We start from the raw sequence: 15,913 nt of genomic DNA on the forward strand, positions 1-15,913 counted from the left end.
TGGGCGTCCTCATGAGTCGTGGGTATACTCAATCAATATCATTAAACTTGCTCACTCCCATGCTCATGAGGCATTGCTTCTTGACGGCCATTGTTTTGGAATGTAGAAGGCAAAAGAAGTGTTGATAGAAGCATCACTTGGCGTACAAAAGTAGAGAAGGACACAAGAAACTAGCAGAAGTAGCCGTTGTAGCGAGGAGCTGTAACCTGTTCCACAGCTTTATTAACGCCCTATGATTCATAGTGGAACAATAGGAACTAATCATGCTCATGAGCATGTTCCTTGTTTACTCGAGAATTGAGTCAAAAATGTTCAAAATGTGCAAAATGTTCATTGCTCCTACACAAAAAGGTACAAAGCAAGTGTTATAAGCAGTCAAGCAATTTCCTCAAAAAAACAATTTCACTAAGCTGGTAAATTCTTTGATGTTACGATGTACATGATGTAAATTATTTATAAACTTTTCACAATTCCATGTGAATTTCTTTCTACACTTAAATAAAATAGAATGAAATACAGCAAAACTTTAGCAGTGACGAGAAGTTCTGCTTTTAAAACAATTTTACACAAGTTTGAAGTTTTACAGAACATTTTCCAATGACTTTTTCCTTACATTTCATCTTCTTTAGTGGTTTTGCTGTTATTTCCAGTTCTATAGCAAATCAAAAATGAATTTAGTTAACATAGAACAGAAGTACATATGAAGCATAAGATCTAAAAGTGTATTTATGAGTCAGTAAGCTTTTTCCAACTAACAGCCGCAAATATGATCCTCTTAAATTCAACACTAATCTGAATTAATTAACTTTTAATGAAGAGCAAATTTCTCTCATGAATGAATGTCAAAATTTGCAATTGAGCACATCCGCTTGAGTGACTCATTAAATTATTTTGCTTCTTAATGAGTGAAATTTTTGTTCAGGGTAGTGTATATGGATACAATGTGCTATCTTAAATGTATAACGAGTGAACGACCTTTGATGAATTTAATTAAGAAACTGTTTCTAACGCACTTTTTGGATGAGGCGTGAGATCACAGTAAACAGAGCGTAACGAGGCCATGCAAAAAGGTTCTATGAAAAACGTTGAAAGTAGAAAACATTTGCAATGAGTTTATAGAAGTTCAAGCCCTTAACCGTTTGCTATTGCTACACCACCACCACTGCTGCATCTTGAATTAAAGGCGGATAAATGAGTTTATCATACTTATTGAATAGCAACCTGAAACAGCGAAAGAGCTTTTGGGTTCTTGAATTTAGTTCCTTTTTCACTGGTCTAGCCACGTCAACAAAAACTGAGTGCGATTCGCGACACACAAATTGTGGTCAAGTACATTGTTTTTGATATACTCAGGTTCATCCAATATGCGAGAATCTAACGTCTTCAGATATAAAAAGGGTAGTAGCTTGACAATCGAATACTTATCTCTTTGGCTCAAAAGATCACGTAAATATTGCCTATTTTTGGCGTCCATGTGACTATCAAATTTATGCGTCTTCCGGTCTATGTCGCTTGGGATAACTAGTTTCGCTTTGGTACATCGTTACTTATCCAATTTCATTTTCTAACACTACATTTCTAATTGATTTTGACCGTTAAAAACTAGACATGTATTGTTCTTAAAGCAACCCTATTCCTAAAGCTGACCCCATTAACACTTTCCTATTAAAATTTTTAATTTAATTTATTTTGACGGATGTTCACGGATGTTAACATTTATTAAAGGATTGAAGCTCAATTCACTCATATTTTATGTTTTAAACGGATGCCTCAACAGAACACAAATACATCATGTAGTGTGTTATGGGCTTACACATGAAACATTTTCTCGCTCTATTTAATTTTAAATACTCACCAGCTGCCAAGAGCAAAAAGGATGCAAGCACAAAATTTATTAAACAAATCTGTCTTCTTTTTTCTCATTTTCTTTAAATGCCTCCTACGTTAAATTAATATTTTATTGGGAAATGTAATGTTTCAAGTTTGGTATATTTTTGGAATTCATTCTGAATTATTTGACGGTAAATGGGCTTCGGGGAAATTGACATAATAATTATTGCTGTTGCATATCGAAAAAGGTATCGGAAGGAAACAAAAACCTACACAAACATTTAATTTTTTATATGAAATTATAGGTAGCAACAACATTGAAATTATATGTTTTAGATATTCAATTAAACTTGTTTCTATTCTGATCAGAATGTCGAAAATTATGGGTTAATGTATTTAATTTGTTTATATATATAAACACCCACGACACAAATGATAGAGGCTCCAACTACAAACTTTAAAAGCTCCGCTAAACATCTTTCATCACCACTAAATGGAAGCCGCCTCCGTTTAGCGTTCATATGGCTAACAGGTAACAATAAACGAGCTAATATGGGCTAATGAAAGGAATTAAGCTGAGCTCAAAACGCTTCGTAACGGAGCTTTATATGTGACGCTCGGGAAAGATAAAGGATGATAGTCGGGTGAGGAGAGGCTCTCTGTCAACTCAAATATCCACATATGTATCCGAGCAAAACCATTTTGCTGAATATTTTATATCCAGCAAAACCGTTTTTTGGAGATTTTCACTTAGAATTCAATGCTAATCACTTCTAAATGTCTTTAATTGTTCTTACAACTAGACTTAGAATCATCCTTTCCACTAGTACCAATTAACACTCCCCAGAATAATCCACGTATACAGTACATAATGTTTTTACTACTGCGTAAGTTCCAGTTCATGTCTACTCGTACAACTCTTGTATTTAGACTAAAAATATCAGCCTGACTATGCAAAATAGCCTTAAGATTTTTACGACATTGAAAAACATGAAGAAAAGCACTCAGAAAAGAGCAATACACACAGCACATACATCAAGTATAAGCAAACAAAAAGTAAATAATCACAACTGAATGTCTACACCTCATGCATGCACGCATTGTGTAAATTTACTTACAGCAGTTCTGTTCATAGCAGTTTAACATATTCATTCATGTTTTCTCATTAATTATTCAAACCACACTCAACATGTACCTAATATGAATCCTTAGATGCTGCTACATACATCCTTATGTTCGTACGTGTATGTACGCATTTAATAGTGTAAATATGATTTATTAAATATAATAATTTCAGACATAAATGCATTTGTGATGCTCTTAAAGATGTAGACTTAGAGTCAATGGGAATTATGAAGCACTTTTGATCTCAATTAAATATAATTAGACTTTATTTCAATACAGCATGGACTGTATGAGATTAAGGAACTCATAAATAAGACTATTAAGTTGAAAAGTCAGTCAGATTTGTAATTGGTACTTAAGCTTGTATTTCCAATTTGTTTATTGCTGCATATTATTCGATATGATTTTGAATTGGTCAATTTTTGACAGCAATTATAGTCATGACAACATGAATTGCATGTTTTAATGTACACAATAATTATTTATGGATATTAAAATGTCCAAATTAATTAATTATTGTAGTCACTCGACAATTCAATTCCCGAAAATGCATAATTATTGTCAACAAATATCAATTTATGTCATTCATTTATAATTATTGTTTAATTTTTTCAGCATTGATGCGTACATGACCAGATGCATGTTTTGAGTTTTCCTAAAAATAGACGAAATGTTGTGGATCACTGCTGTATGTCTGTTTTACCTTTGATAAGAAGCTCGCAATGCACGCGTCGCATAAATCTTACATTTTCTACCGTCTACCTTCCAGGAAGGACTTGTTTGTAGTTTGAGCAGCAAGACTCAAGTATTTAAGTGAGCTCAAGCGACTAGTTAACTGAGTTGTTTCGTGTTTAGGTAACTAATTACTGTAATTATGACGAAACTTTCTAGATTTTGAAACTAGAGGCAATGTAATATGATACTTTAGGACTATGATGGTTTCTACATGCTGTCGACTGTGTCTAGTTCAGGCTCAGCTGTATAAACCGAAATCATACTAAACTACTGTCCTCGACTAATAAATTTATCGATATTTGTAACAGGTCCGAGAATCAGAATTATATTTTATTAATCGATTAAAATGACAAAATCCATTAATAACATCGAAAAAGCAGCATTGAATAATATTTTCATGATCACGTGAATCATACGATGACACCTACATATCTACTTTTACAGACGCCAATATATGTATTATGCTCAAATGCTTTCAAATCTTTCAATAAATATACCACTTAAATAAATAAGTTTCTTCTTCCCACAAGGAATTATTTTATTTTCAAAATTCAGTTTCTAATGATGTGTAGGATTGCGACAACCATAATTTAATACTTTAGCCCTTTTTTCAAAAAGTTTGAATGATTTTTCTTTAAGTTAAAATTTTAAATTGTCGATAATTATGTGCCTACACACTGCATACATTAATTGCTTGTTCAAAAAGAAGAAAAATTCGTCGTGTTTTTAACCCACATTTCTTAATTTATGTAGCATTTGGCATAGAATTACAGACTTGTGCACCATAATACGGCATCAAAAGTGACTATTTTCCAGAAAAGCATGCAAGGTGTTGAATTTTCCAATTTTTTCGATCCCACCCACTATGGGTCACGACGCTACGGGTAGATGACCCTTTATCACCCTTGTCATTTATATGCAGGTTAAAATAGAGTATTACAAGAGTTTTGAATGAATGTCCTTTTCGAAGATCGAATTCAAATGACTGACAGTTTTGTTAAAAGTCGTACCTAATTCAAACACGGTTCATACGCTTTTGTGATCACAAGGGTGCAGGCCTAAATTTTGGGCGAATTCAGTACTTAATAATTGGTACAAGGAAGCAAACCTGCAATTCTAATTCAAACAAAAGAGCATTTCTTGCGTGAATTTTGGAAAATTCGCATTTAATTGCAACCTAATAAGTTAACGACCCCTACTGAATCTGTAAAATTAAACAAAATTCAATTCGCATGACTAGCCTCATTTAGAACCACTTCGATGCACATTCAATGTAGAAAATAGCAACAAAATTCCTTATCAATGAAGAAAACAAACAACGCAGTTCAAGCATTAAAAAATAAATGAAGCTTTACCTGACTTGGTGACTTGTGTACATAAATCACAGCAAAAAGCGCTTCGCAAGTTTACACAAACTCGAAAATATTCACGCTTAATTCAGAAAACCGAAATAATTATTGTAACTCATTGTGTTCCACTGAGTCGTTAAATGTTAGTAAAATTATATAATTTTTACGATTGTGTGAAAATTGCGAGTTGGAAAACAGAGCTAATGAGAAAGTAAGTTCATTAAACATGAACAATTTTTCAGCACAAACACCATACATGTTTGAATATGCAAAATAAATTCAAATTCATTTGGCATAAAATCAACTAAATTTTCACACAGTTGTGTTTAATAATTTGCATTTTAAAATTACGCTACATACCATGTAATTCCTTCCTTCCTTCCTCCCCTTCATCACTAAAGTTCATACAAGAATTTTGATGTCACGAAATTGTTTTGTTTATTCTTTAGACACAAAAAAAATTGGAAAATTTTACGCAAATTTATAATGAATCTCATTATGAATTTTCAAAATTTATATAAGGAGGTCCTCGCTTTGAATAATTTTGGATTTGATGAATTTTTCAAGGAAATGTGAATAATTGGAAGTAATCTTATGTTATATTGAGTGCTTTTAGACCACCTTCTTACCTCTCTCCTCCGTAATGATCTGTAATCAAAAAATGTACCAAAATAGACACTCTCCCGAGTATACAAAGAGCGTGCTCAGTTTTGTCATCACGCTTCTGAGCCTTCTCCCTAATTCATGCATTTTTGACGATGCTCACCTATAACATGCTCCACTTGAGATACGCTCATGAGCACTTCTTCTAAGCATTACGTAATTTACTAACGAAAAATCCCTGAGCGATGCTAAGATGAGCACGTCTACCTGACCATGCTAATGAGCGTACTATAAATCAAAATATGCTTAGGAACTGTGCTTAGGACATATTAGCATGCTCAAGAGCACGCTCCGGAAGCATGCTCATGCAATTCGAAATTTATTATAACCTAAACTATCCATATCAAAACCGAGGACCCCCTCACGTTACAATTCACCATTCTTTGCGTACATGTCAAGTTGTAGGAAATTTCTTATTTTTTTTTCGCTCATCTTTGTTTGTCTCGCTGAATAATTCTGAATAAATTTCCACATTTAATTTTAACATGCTCATGAGCACATCGTTGAGCATGCTCAAGAGTACACTCTGAGCACAACAAGAAAATGTGGTTTATGAAATTTCAGCATGCTCACCTGAGCACATCGTTGAGCATGCTCAAATAAACTCTGAAAGTAATAAAAAGAGGAAATGTCGCGGGAATAATCTTTGGAATTTACGTTGATCATTTGAGACTTCCAGGAGTAATGCAGAACTTTGAGCACAACAAGAAAATATGGTTTAGAAATTTCAGCATGCTGATATTGAAAGCAATCGTTGAGCATGGTTGCGTTGAGCTGGGCATGTTATTAGCGACAACTGAGGAAAGCCCATGTAATGAAATTTCAGCATGCTCACTTTCTGAGCACATCGGAGCATGCTCAAGAGCACATCCGTGACGCACAACTCTTGGAAGGAATGTGTCGATGAAATTTCAGCATGCTCACTTGGTATCAGTAATTGAGCAAGTGCTCAAGAGCACACTCTGAACACAACAAAAAAACTTGGAAAATTTTGGAAAATTTTATGAAAAATGTCCACCTGAAAATACAGTGAAACACCGAAAAAAATAACCAAAAAACTCTTAAAATTAATCAGTAAAATACATCCTGTGGAACATTTCTGTATACCAGGTTTTTGAGACATTTTGCAAGCTGAACTATTACTTTTGTAAGCTGGATTTACATTTGGTGTAATTTTAAAGGCGATTCTCATATAGCAGAAGCGGTCAAGGTCGATCCAGGTGAATGCGAAATTTAACTTTTTTTTTCAATTATTAATTAAACAGAATTTATTACAAATACATTTTCAGGTTACTACTAATTTATATGATTAGCAGATTACGTATTTAAGCTGCTGTTTTCCATAAGTGAAAACGGAAATATTTTTTTTGGCATAAATTGTTGCATATTTATGGATGCTAAGTAAGCAAGCTAAGAGCATACTCAGTGAAGTGCCTTGAGAATTCTCATTGATTGCATGCTGTAAAAAGGATGCTCTAAATTCAACTTTAGTCACATGGAACTTTTCAAAAATGTATCTTGACAACACATTCTAGAGCCGGCTCACGATGTGCTCTGAGCACGTTAAAAGCTCTCTGAGCGTGCTCAGAAGCGTAAAGTACGTGCACATCAGGTAAGTTGTATGAAAGAGCATGCTATTCTAGCGTGCTCAACAGAAAATTTGAGCATGGGTGCTCTTTGTACGCTCGGGTCTTTAAGTAAACAGCTTCGTTGAAAGATCATCACCTTGCTCCAGACCAGTCTTACACTTTACAATCATTCATGCGTGTCTCTGCAATGCCAAACTCTAACAAATGAATTTCAACATTGTTGCATTCAATCACCCTTCATCAACTATTGAAGGAAGTGATCCCATCCTGAATTTGTAATATTTGATCTTGATAAATCCGTACGCTGCTCATTTGAAGATCTTCAATATAGAGCAATGTCGTCAAACCCCGCCTGATAATCACTTGAAAGCTTACAGAAATGACTCAAGTCTTGGAGAATTTTAGAGACCACAATTTACAATACATTTGAAGAAGAGCAATGGATATTTGCTGCTAGAAAATCGACAAAACTATCCTGAATTATTAAAACCATGACTCCCTCACGTTAAATTCACCATTTTTGCGCTACAATGCACTTGTAGAAAATATTGATTTCATCTTTGATAGCTCGCTGAATAATTCTGAATAAATTCATAAAGCATAAATTTAATGATGCTAAAGCCGTTTTCGAATGAGTAAATAATTCATTAGAAATTGGGATCATTATTTGAAGAGAAAGGTTAATGCTAGATGCTGTAAATAAATTGAAAGTAATAAAATGAGAAAATGTCGCGGAATAAGTCTTTGGAATTTACGTTGATCATTTGAGACTTGATTTATCTCTTGAAGCTTGTTGCTTGTGACTTTTGGAGTTGGATTTGTAATTTTAAGAATTTATATTTTCGAGATGCTCAAGGTCATTGAATGTTGAATTATAAATCTTACTAAGTTCATTCCTTAATGGCATATTCAGGTTGTAGATTTGTAACCCCAGCTGATTTTATTAAAGAACGCTTCTTCTAAGGAGGGCAAGGACATATAAGGAAGAAGTGTCAGGATCATATTGGATGCTAAAAACGGAACTGGCTGAAGGTCTCGAAAAATTTTTGGCAGCTTACATTATTCCGGCAATTAGAAGCCATGTGCACAGTCTTTCAAGGAAGTGACATTAAGAATTTCAGTGCTCGATTGTTGAAGTTCTCTTCTGTTAAAATTTTTCAAAATATATCTGCATAACAGGTTTTGGGGTCACCGTACGCTTCTTTTTAAGTAAACAATTGAAAAAGTCCATTACATTCTTGGATTCTTAACAAAAATTCATCAATGCCAAGAAGAAACACGAAATTTCAACATTTTGAATCTCAAAGAACTTCATCAACAATAAGAAGAGAAGTGATCCCATCCATAACTTTTAATCTTTGATCTTGTAAATAATCCGACCCAATTAAAATTAATATACGATATAAATTCAACCATAATGAGGATTGATTACAGAAATTTTATGATGGTATTTCCTAGAAGATTCAATTTCAATACATTTGATGGATGTTTGGCATAATCGAAAAATGTCCTGAATTATTAATGACTCCATTAATTTTTTCCGCTAAAATCACTTAAATATTGATTTCATGCTTTGATAGCATGCTGAAAAAGCCATAAAGTCAAAACCTTTTAAATGTAAATTTTCAATAATTTTTTTTTTTGAAATGTCATTATTTGAAGAGAAAGGTCAATGCTCAGATTTTTAAGTCCAGTTGAACTCGTTGAGTAATAAAATGGAAAAAGATGAGGAAAAGTTAGTTTAGGATCGAGACTGAATCTCTTGAGAGTTTGACTTTAGTATTGTAAATTGTTATTTTTCGAGAGAATTTTATTGTTGAAATAAACTTACTTCCGTTCGTCCTTAATAAAATATTATTGAACTTTGTAACCCCAACTGTATAAAGACCTATCTATCTTGCTAGCCCGATTCCACATGGAATGGTGGTCAAATTTTCATATGGTCTATAACAAGGTTTATTGATTTGGGCTATTTTAGATGATGAAAATTGTTACTTGGAAGTCATATGGCAGCCACTTGACTGGCATGAATAATTTGTGCCAATTGTGTAGATCACGGTTGTCCAAACTATGTCTGGAAATGTCATAAGCAACATGTCGTGTGCAATTTTGGTCAAGGCTTGTGTCATTGCCCAAAAAAGTATGGACAACACTGAGATAGATATTAAAAATCACAAAACATTGAACATTTTCTTCGAGATTCTACACTTTAAAATACTTCAAACATTTCAGCACAGCACTCAATGTAATTGTCCAGACGGTCATCTTAAGCCTCATAAATTAATTCTGAATAAATTCAATAAATGCATAATTTAACATTTAAAAACCGTAAAATATGTGAATTAAAATAAAATTGTCAGGATGGTTTTGACATAATTGAAATTCCGCAGCACATCATTATCATTAAAATAATTTTTATGACTATCCGATTGCAAGCCATTAAATTAAATTTCATTTCATTTATTGAAATGTCCAATAATCGTACACAATATCGGAATTGAAATTTAATCTTCGAACTCGATTGAATTAAAATTAATTAAAATTAATAATTTCATTATTGGAAATGACTAAAATGCAGTGCTGGACGAGCTTCTTTGAGTCACGGGACACACTTAGGTTTTAGATAATTATTATTAAGTTCTTGACAAATTCTTGACGATTTTTGATGATTTTGGAATTTTTCAATTTTATTTCACGACTTGAGCTTGCTCTACCACACACAAGTGTGCCGCAGCACAAAGATTACCCAACACTGCCTTAATGAATGCAAAATGCAGAGGTAAAATGAATTTTAATTCAAATTTTTATAGCTTTTCATTGAAAATGTCGAAGAATTTTCCATTCATCTCTCAAAACATGCATCCTCTCAATCTTGTACCGAATTGAGTTTCACCATTCAATCTGTTCTCAATATAAAATATGTTGAAAATTTTACAACGAAAAGGAGAGAACAAAATTAATCAATTCTTATTGTCTTCAATCTCAGATGCCTGTCTTCTTCCATTTTGTGTAGCTTTGATATTGAGAATTTCAATTGAATTTTTCATGTCAATTACTTACCCAGAGTAGATAGAATTGATATACTGCTGTAGATTGAGTGAAGAAAAAGGATTTGCTGTCGGAACTGAATGATGGGAAAATAAGAAAATTGTGGAAAATGTTCTCGAATAGCTATCGTTATAGTTTTAGATCATGTTAAATGTGGGAATTTGGAATCTAACATTTTAAAGTTCGAGTAAAACTTGTCTAAGATGCTACTTATCGTGATAAATCAGTGACATAGTTTAGTGAGCGTTAAGCAAATGCTTTTGTATAATGACAGAGATATTTTGAAGCTGGTATTAAGAATGAATTCTTCTCTTGGATGAATGGGTCTAAAGGATACCTGTGCTGCATCTTAAATTCGTAGAAGGCTTGGAAACCTAAAATCACAGGTCTATACTTCCTGCATTTAAACATGCGAGAGCCTCTAAGACCTATAATTTGTCTCATTATAAGCTCATTGACATGGATGCAGTCATGTACAAACTTTTTTGATTATCAAAACTGTTATTTATATGAAATACTAGGATTCTGAGTCATATTTGCTCATATTTAGCCGAAAAAGTCGGCTTCGACCTCCGATTTGTCTTTTCATCTCATATGGGCTATGAATAATTGTGTCTCAAAAAGAAATGGGGATTGATCTCCTTTAACAAAAACATGTGGACATTTTAAAACCATTGATTTTTAGTCGTAACGTTGCCGTCAAGAAATACATATATCGTTCGATTGAGTCAACTTGATAATTGGTCTTTGATAAAGTCAAGGATCTTTTGGTAATTGGCAAGCGGTAGCCAACGATAGAGTTTGCTTCAAGCGCCAACTGCGGAGCCAGCCAAGGAAGTAAGCAAGAAATTCAAGGATCAAACTTAAAATATTTATGGAAATATTGTAAAAAATACGATTTTAAGTTGAAGTAAATTGTTAAAACCACAAGCAAGGAATAAAGTATCAAAAACAAGTTTTTCAAGAACTTCATGAGCATACGTATGACAAAATTACATATGTATTTGAAAAGAAAAGATGCACTTCCTTCTGAAAATAATGGGAAATAAGAGGGAAGAAAACTAAAATTTATGTTTCAACATTTTTCACTTTTTCTTTATTTTTTTCTCATCTTCTTCTGACTTTTTCATTTTAATTTTAAACATTTTGAGATAAACTTTTTTTATTTTTTCATCACTAAAACATTTAAATTTTTCACAATTTTTCATCATTTCTTGTGACAAGTTCTTCTTCCTTCACATTATTTTTTGTACATTTTTTACAGTTTATTTTCTTTTTTTTAATATTTCAACATGATTCATTGATATATTCTCGGGGGCTCATCTCTCAAATATATCAACGAATTTCCCTTCTTTATTTCCAACAATCTACCCCAAATGTGAAATAAAAACAAAAAAATAAAATTTAAAATCCTGGAGACAAAAAAAAAAAGTTTTTTTCTTTATGGATCTTCAAGGATATATTCTTTATCATTTTTATAAAGTCACTTCATGTTGACCTATAAAACTTTTTCAATTAATTTAAATCAGTCTTTTTAAAACAAAAGAAAAAGAAAAAATTCGGAAAGAAAGATTTTTCATATTTTTTTATTTTTTTATATTTTCTTATAACAGAAATAAGATAAATTTTTCATTTGCAGTCAGGGTTGTTAGTGAATTTATGGATTTAAGTGCTTACACACATGCTAATGATGTATGATAAATTATTCTGGATTCTTTTTGAGGATTTTTCTGTTTAAAATGGAGACAGGAGAAAGATTGACGGTTTATCTATAAAATAAATGAATTGCTCTGAATTGCATTTACATTTTACATTCGTTCCTCCTTATCTAGGATGACTTAAGAATTTCCTAGAAAAAACATTTTGATTTGTACTTCTAATCTATGAATGTATAGTGACTATCCGAAAAGCACACGATGTAGAAATGCCCCAAAAATCAGATCCCAGCCCGACATGACTCTAGCCTGAGACCAGTATTTAGTCGAATCTGATCTTTGATCAAAGCAACGCTAATCTAGGGTTGAATTAACAGTCATTTTTACATCATGTATTTTTGGGACTAATTTCTAGTCATTATAGAATATTTTTAGAAAAATGTAAAGATGTAGATTTCTAAAAATAATCAAACTAGTCAACAGTTTCTCCATTTTTCAGAGACAGAGCATTTTGAAATAGTTTTAAAGTTTCAATTTCCTAAATTTTAACTAAAATATTGTCAAATTTAAAAACAGTTTTACTATACAAATTTGAGCAATTTTTGAATTTTTTCCATTTTCATCACTAAAGATCTCTTTAATAAAAGATGATTTTAGATATACCCGAGACTACGTCATGGATGAATTTGGTGTTATCTAATATTATCTAATAATTTCCTAATAATCAACTCGAATGACACGATGTGGAAAATTTAATTTTTCGCCTTAAAAATTGACCGAAAATGGACGTCGCGGTATATTTAGGTCACCATTATGTCCTCCCGTTAACATGGCGATTAGGGTTTTCAATCCCGGGATTAAATTGTTTATAATCCTGTACATTTAATCCTAAGATTCAAATCCCTAACAGTGACATAATGACTACGCGTTGTTAGCTCAAATTCTTTGAGCTAATCTAGTTGGTGGTTAAGAATTTTGGGAGCTAAGTTCTTAAGTTTTTACTTGGTTTTTACAAAAAAAAAAATCATAAAATTGAAATAAATTCCATCCATTTCATCATTTTTCATTTAAAAATTCATCCCGATCCTCAAAAAAATTCAAACTTTAACAACCCTGTTTCTTATTTTTATTCATAATCTTAAAAGAAAAACCGAGATTCGTCTCTTAGTCAATAACGGCACGTTTTAATATATATTTTTTTAATTTTTCTTTTGTCATTTATTACATAACACAATGGATTTCCATCCTTATAAAAATTTTCTTTCATATTTTTTAAGGACTATAAAAAATTTCCTTTCAAATTCATCACACCCTTTTTAATCAATTCAATCATCCAATAACATCCCTTAATTATGGCTTTAGAACCAGAACAGAAATGGAATTGGAAATAATAAAAATAAAAATTTCTTCTACCATTAACAAATGTTAATTTATTTATACTTCCATCGGTTCGATAATACAATTTCCTTAACATCCATTATGCTCGAATGCCGAGTAACTTCTTGAATGCTCTCCTATATTCAATATTGAATATTGTGTATATGACGGGATTGAGTGCTGAATTGATGTACCCAAGCCATGTTATAAAATTTACAAGCTTATCGGATGGACAGCATGAAGGACAAAATGGAACAATTACATACCTAATGACAAATGAAATAAAATGATATAATAGAATTCATTTCCTTGTTGCTCACTTCTTTTTTGAAACATAAAACATGCACAGTATAAAAGTGTATTGTTATAAGTGTATGAATGGATTTATACAATTCCCATTAGAATGCAACTTACATGAGGAAGAATGGAAGCCAGCACACAACGAATACTCCTAGAAATAAAAAAATTGTTTTGTGGATGAAAAAAAAAGAAAAGAATTTTAATGAAAAACTATGCACATAATGAAAGAGGATAAGCGATAACATGGAAGAAAGTTTAGAGCATTTATCATTGTTCTTTCTGTGATGAGTATGCTAACATTGTTTATTGTGTGCTATGATTTAACGGGTCTTTGATAGAAATAAATGCAAAGACTGTCTCAGTTTACGTTTTGTTAATGGCTTACTGTTTTGTGCCATTTAATTCTATAAACCATGGGAGAGATTCTTTTACTTGTTAACGATCAGTGTTGGTCAGTTAGTCGCAGATGTCTACATCAAGAACCTGTTAACCATCATAAAGAAGAAGTCAAAAAGAGTCATCCTGGTGAATCCAGGACACCTCCACGGGCAGTGTTCTAGCAATTATGTTGTGCTGCTTAGAATCATATTAAAAATTCACAGACTCATTAGTCCTTAATAAACCATCTCGATTTGAATATCCCTTAGTGGAACAGGCTGTGATTAGACGACTGCATATTTAGTCATATACTTGAGATTTAATGGAAGTTCAATAAATGTCAAGTAATTTCGTGCTGTCCTCTGAGGTACTGCGGACACCTCTGAATACCGAGTAATGTATCTGGAATCGAACTTAAAAGTAATCCTAAAAACTTCGTCCAAAGGATGTCGTCCATGATCAGGCTTGGAATGGTAAGGTCACTCGACCTATGCCATAATAAAAATGTCCCACAAAAGCTTCATATATAATTGTCATGATCTTGTCTTGTGCCTAAGATCTTTACATATTAAAAAAAAAAGTTTAATCTACATGAATTTTACCATAATTATATACTCAGACAGTGTTTAGACCCAAGCATAATAAATATTGTACACTGAAATTCTTACTAAACAGACTAAATTGCCAGATACCAACACTGAACAATTCTATGCAATTGTTTGTCCACAGCGTGACAGCGATTCAATTTCATGCATATCTTGATTATTCTCTTGCGGGTCATATTCATTTGATGCCAATTTTTTCCACTCTGATCTTTATCTAACAGTGTTGAATCTAGTCAGGATAAATGGTGTTGTAAGGTTAGAATAATGGAGAAATTATCTCTGATTGCTCAATGCTTCAGAGCTATTTTTATGAATTGTTGTTTTGGTCTTATTATCTCGAGCTGTGGATAGTTTGTTGAAGTATGGAGATGGCATCAGACATTAACCATGTTTATCCAGCCAAAGAATTTTGTAAGTTATTTAAGCAGTAATTAATAATGCAAAAATTCCCCAAAAAGCACAATATTTTATCATCGTCGAGGTGGAATTTGTCCATAAATATTTACATAAAGATTATTATCAGTTCCACATGTGAAATTTAATATATGAATATTTTAATCTCACTAGACCAGTGTTGTTCAAGCTTTATTGTGTCACGGCACACCTTGAAGGTAAGCTATGATTGAAAGCGCACATGGCATGCGAATCATGGCATATCTAAAAATATTTGACGGCACACAGTTTGGACAACACTGCATTAGACGATTTAATGAACAAAAACTATAGATAGACAAAGTTATCTATCAAAACGTTCCTCACATGCCAACATGTCTTCCAGTATTTCCGCAATTTTGGGAAAATTTGAATATGCATTAGATAGAGCCACTTGTTATTACATTAATTGTGTCCACAAAATTCTGTTGATGAGAGAAACTTTTTTCGTTTATTTAATGAGGTTTGCAGCATAAAGTTGCAATAATTGGCTTTTAAGAAAAAGCATTAAAAATAATTATTATGTCCAGTCACTTGCATTGCTATTTTTGGGATGACTGAAGGCGATTTTTAGAAATTAATTTGTTTAAATAAATAAATTCTTCAAGTTGCTAGGCTTTTTCGAATAAATATACCAAACAGCTACCCCCCTTTTTTGTACAAATTCACATCTCGATCCCCTGGACATAGCTGCTTGTCATATAATTGTTCTTTTGTTATTCTACAGTTATAAAATGAAAATAATTTAGATTTCCTATTCAAAGTTGATGCTCAAATAAGGAAGCCTGGATGTCTCCAGAGTTATTAAGTTGAAGCAAAAACTTTTT

General features: G+C 32.4%; 1 protein-coding gene across 3 annotated transcripts in view; it reads right to left on the reverse strand.

The window, feature by feature from the left end:
• Positions 1-12,319: 12,319 nt before the first annotated feature.
• LOC139085799 (putative tyramine receptor 2) overlaps positions 12,320-15,913 on the reverse strand; it is a 32,498-nt gene continuing 28,904 nt past the window's right edge. For 2 of the 3 annotated variants that reach the window (XM_070633954.1, XM_070633956.1), the window contains 2 exons: positions 13,786-13,822; positions 13,398-13,637 (listed from right to left, as the gene is read on the reverse strand). In XM_070633954.1, coding sequence (XP_070490055.1) covers positions 13,472-13,637; positions 13,786-13,822 — 203 coding nt within the window. In that variant the 3' untranslated portion in view covers positions 13,398-13,471. Of the gene's footprint in view, positions 13,351-13,397; positions 13,638-13,785; positions 13,823-15,913 lie in introns of those variants that run through there. The other variant, XM_070633955.1, reaches the window with a different exon arrangement.

The sequence above is a fragment of the Chironomus tepperi genome, unplaced genomic scaffold (assembly GCF_022539635.2).
Source record: "Chironomus tepperi strain 1889 unplaced genomic scaffold, CSIRO-AGI_Ctep_v1 contig_83, whole genome shotgun sequence".
Taxonomy (NCBI): domain Eukaryota; kingdom Metazoa; phylum Arthropoda; class Insecta; order Diptera; family Chironomidae; genus Chironomus; species Chironomus tepperi.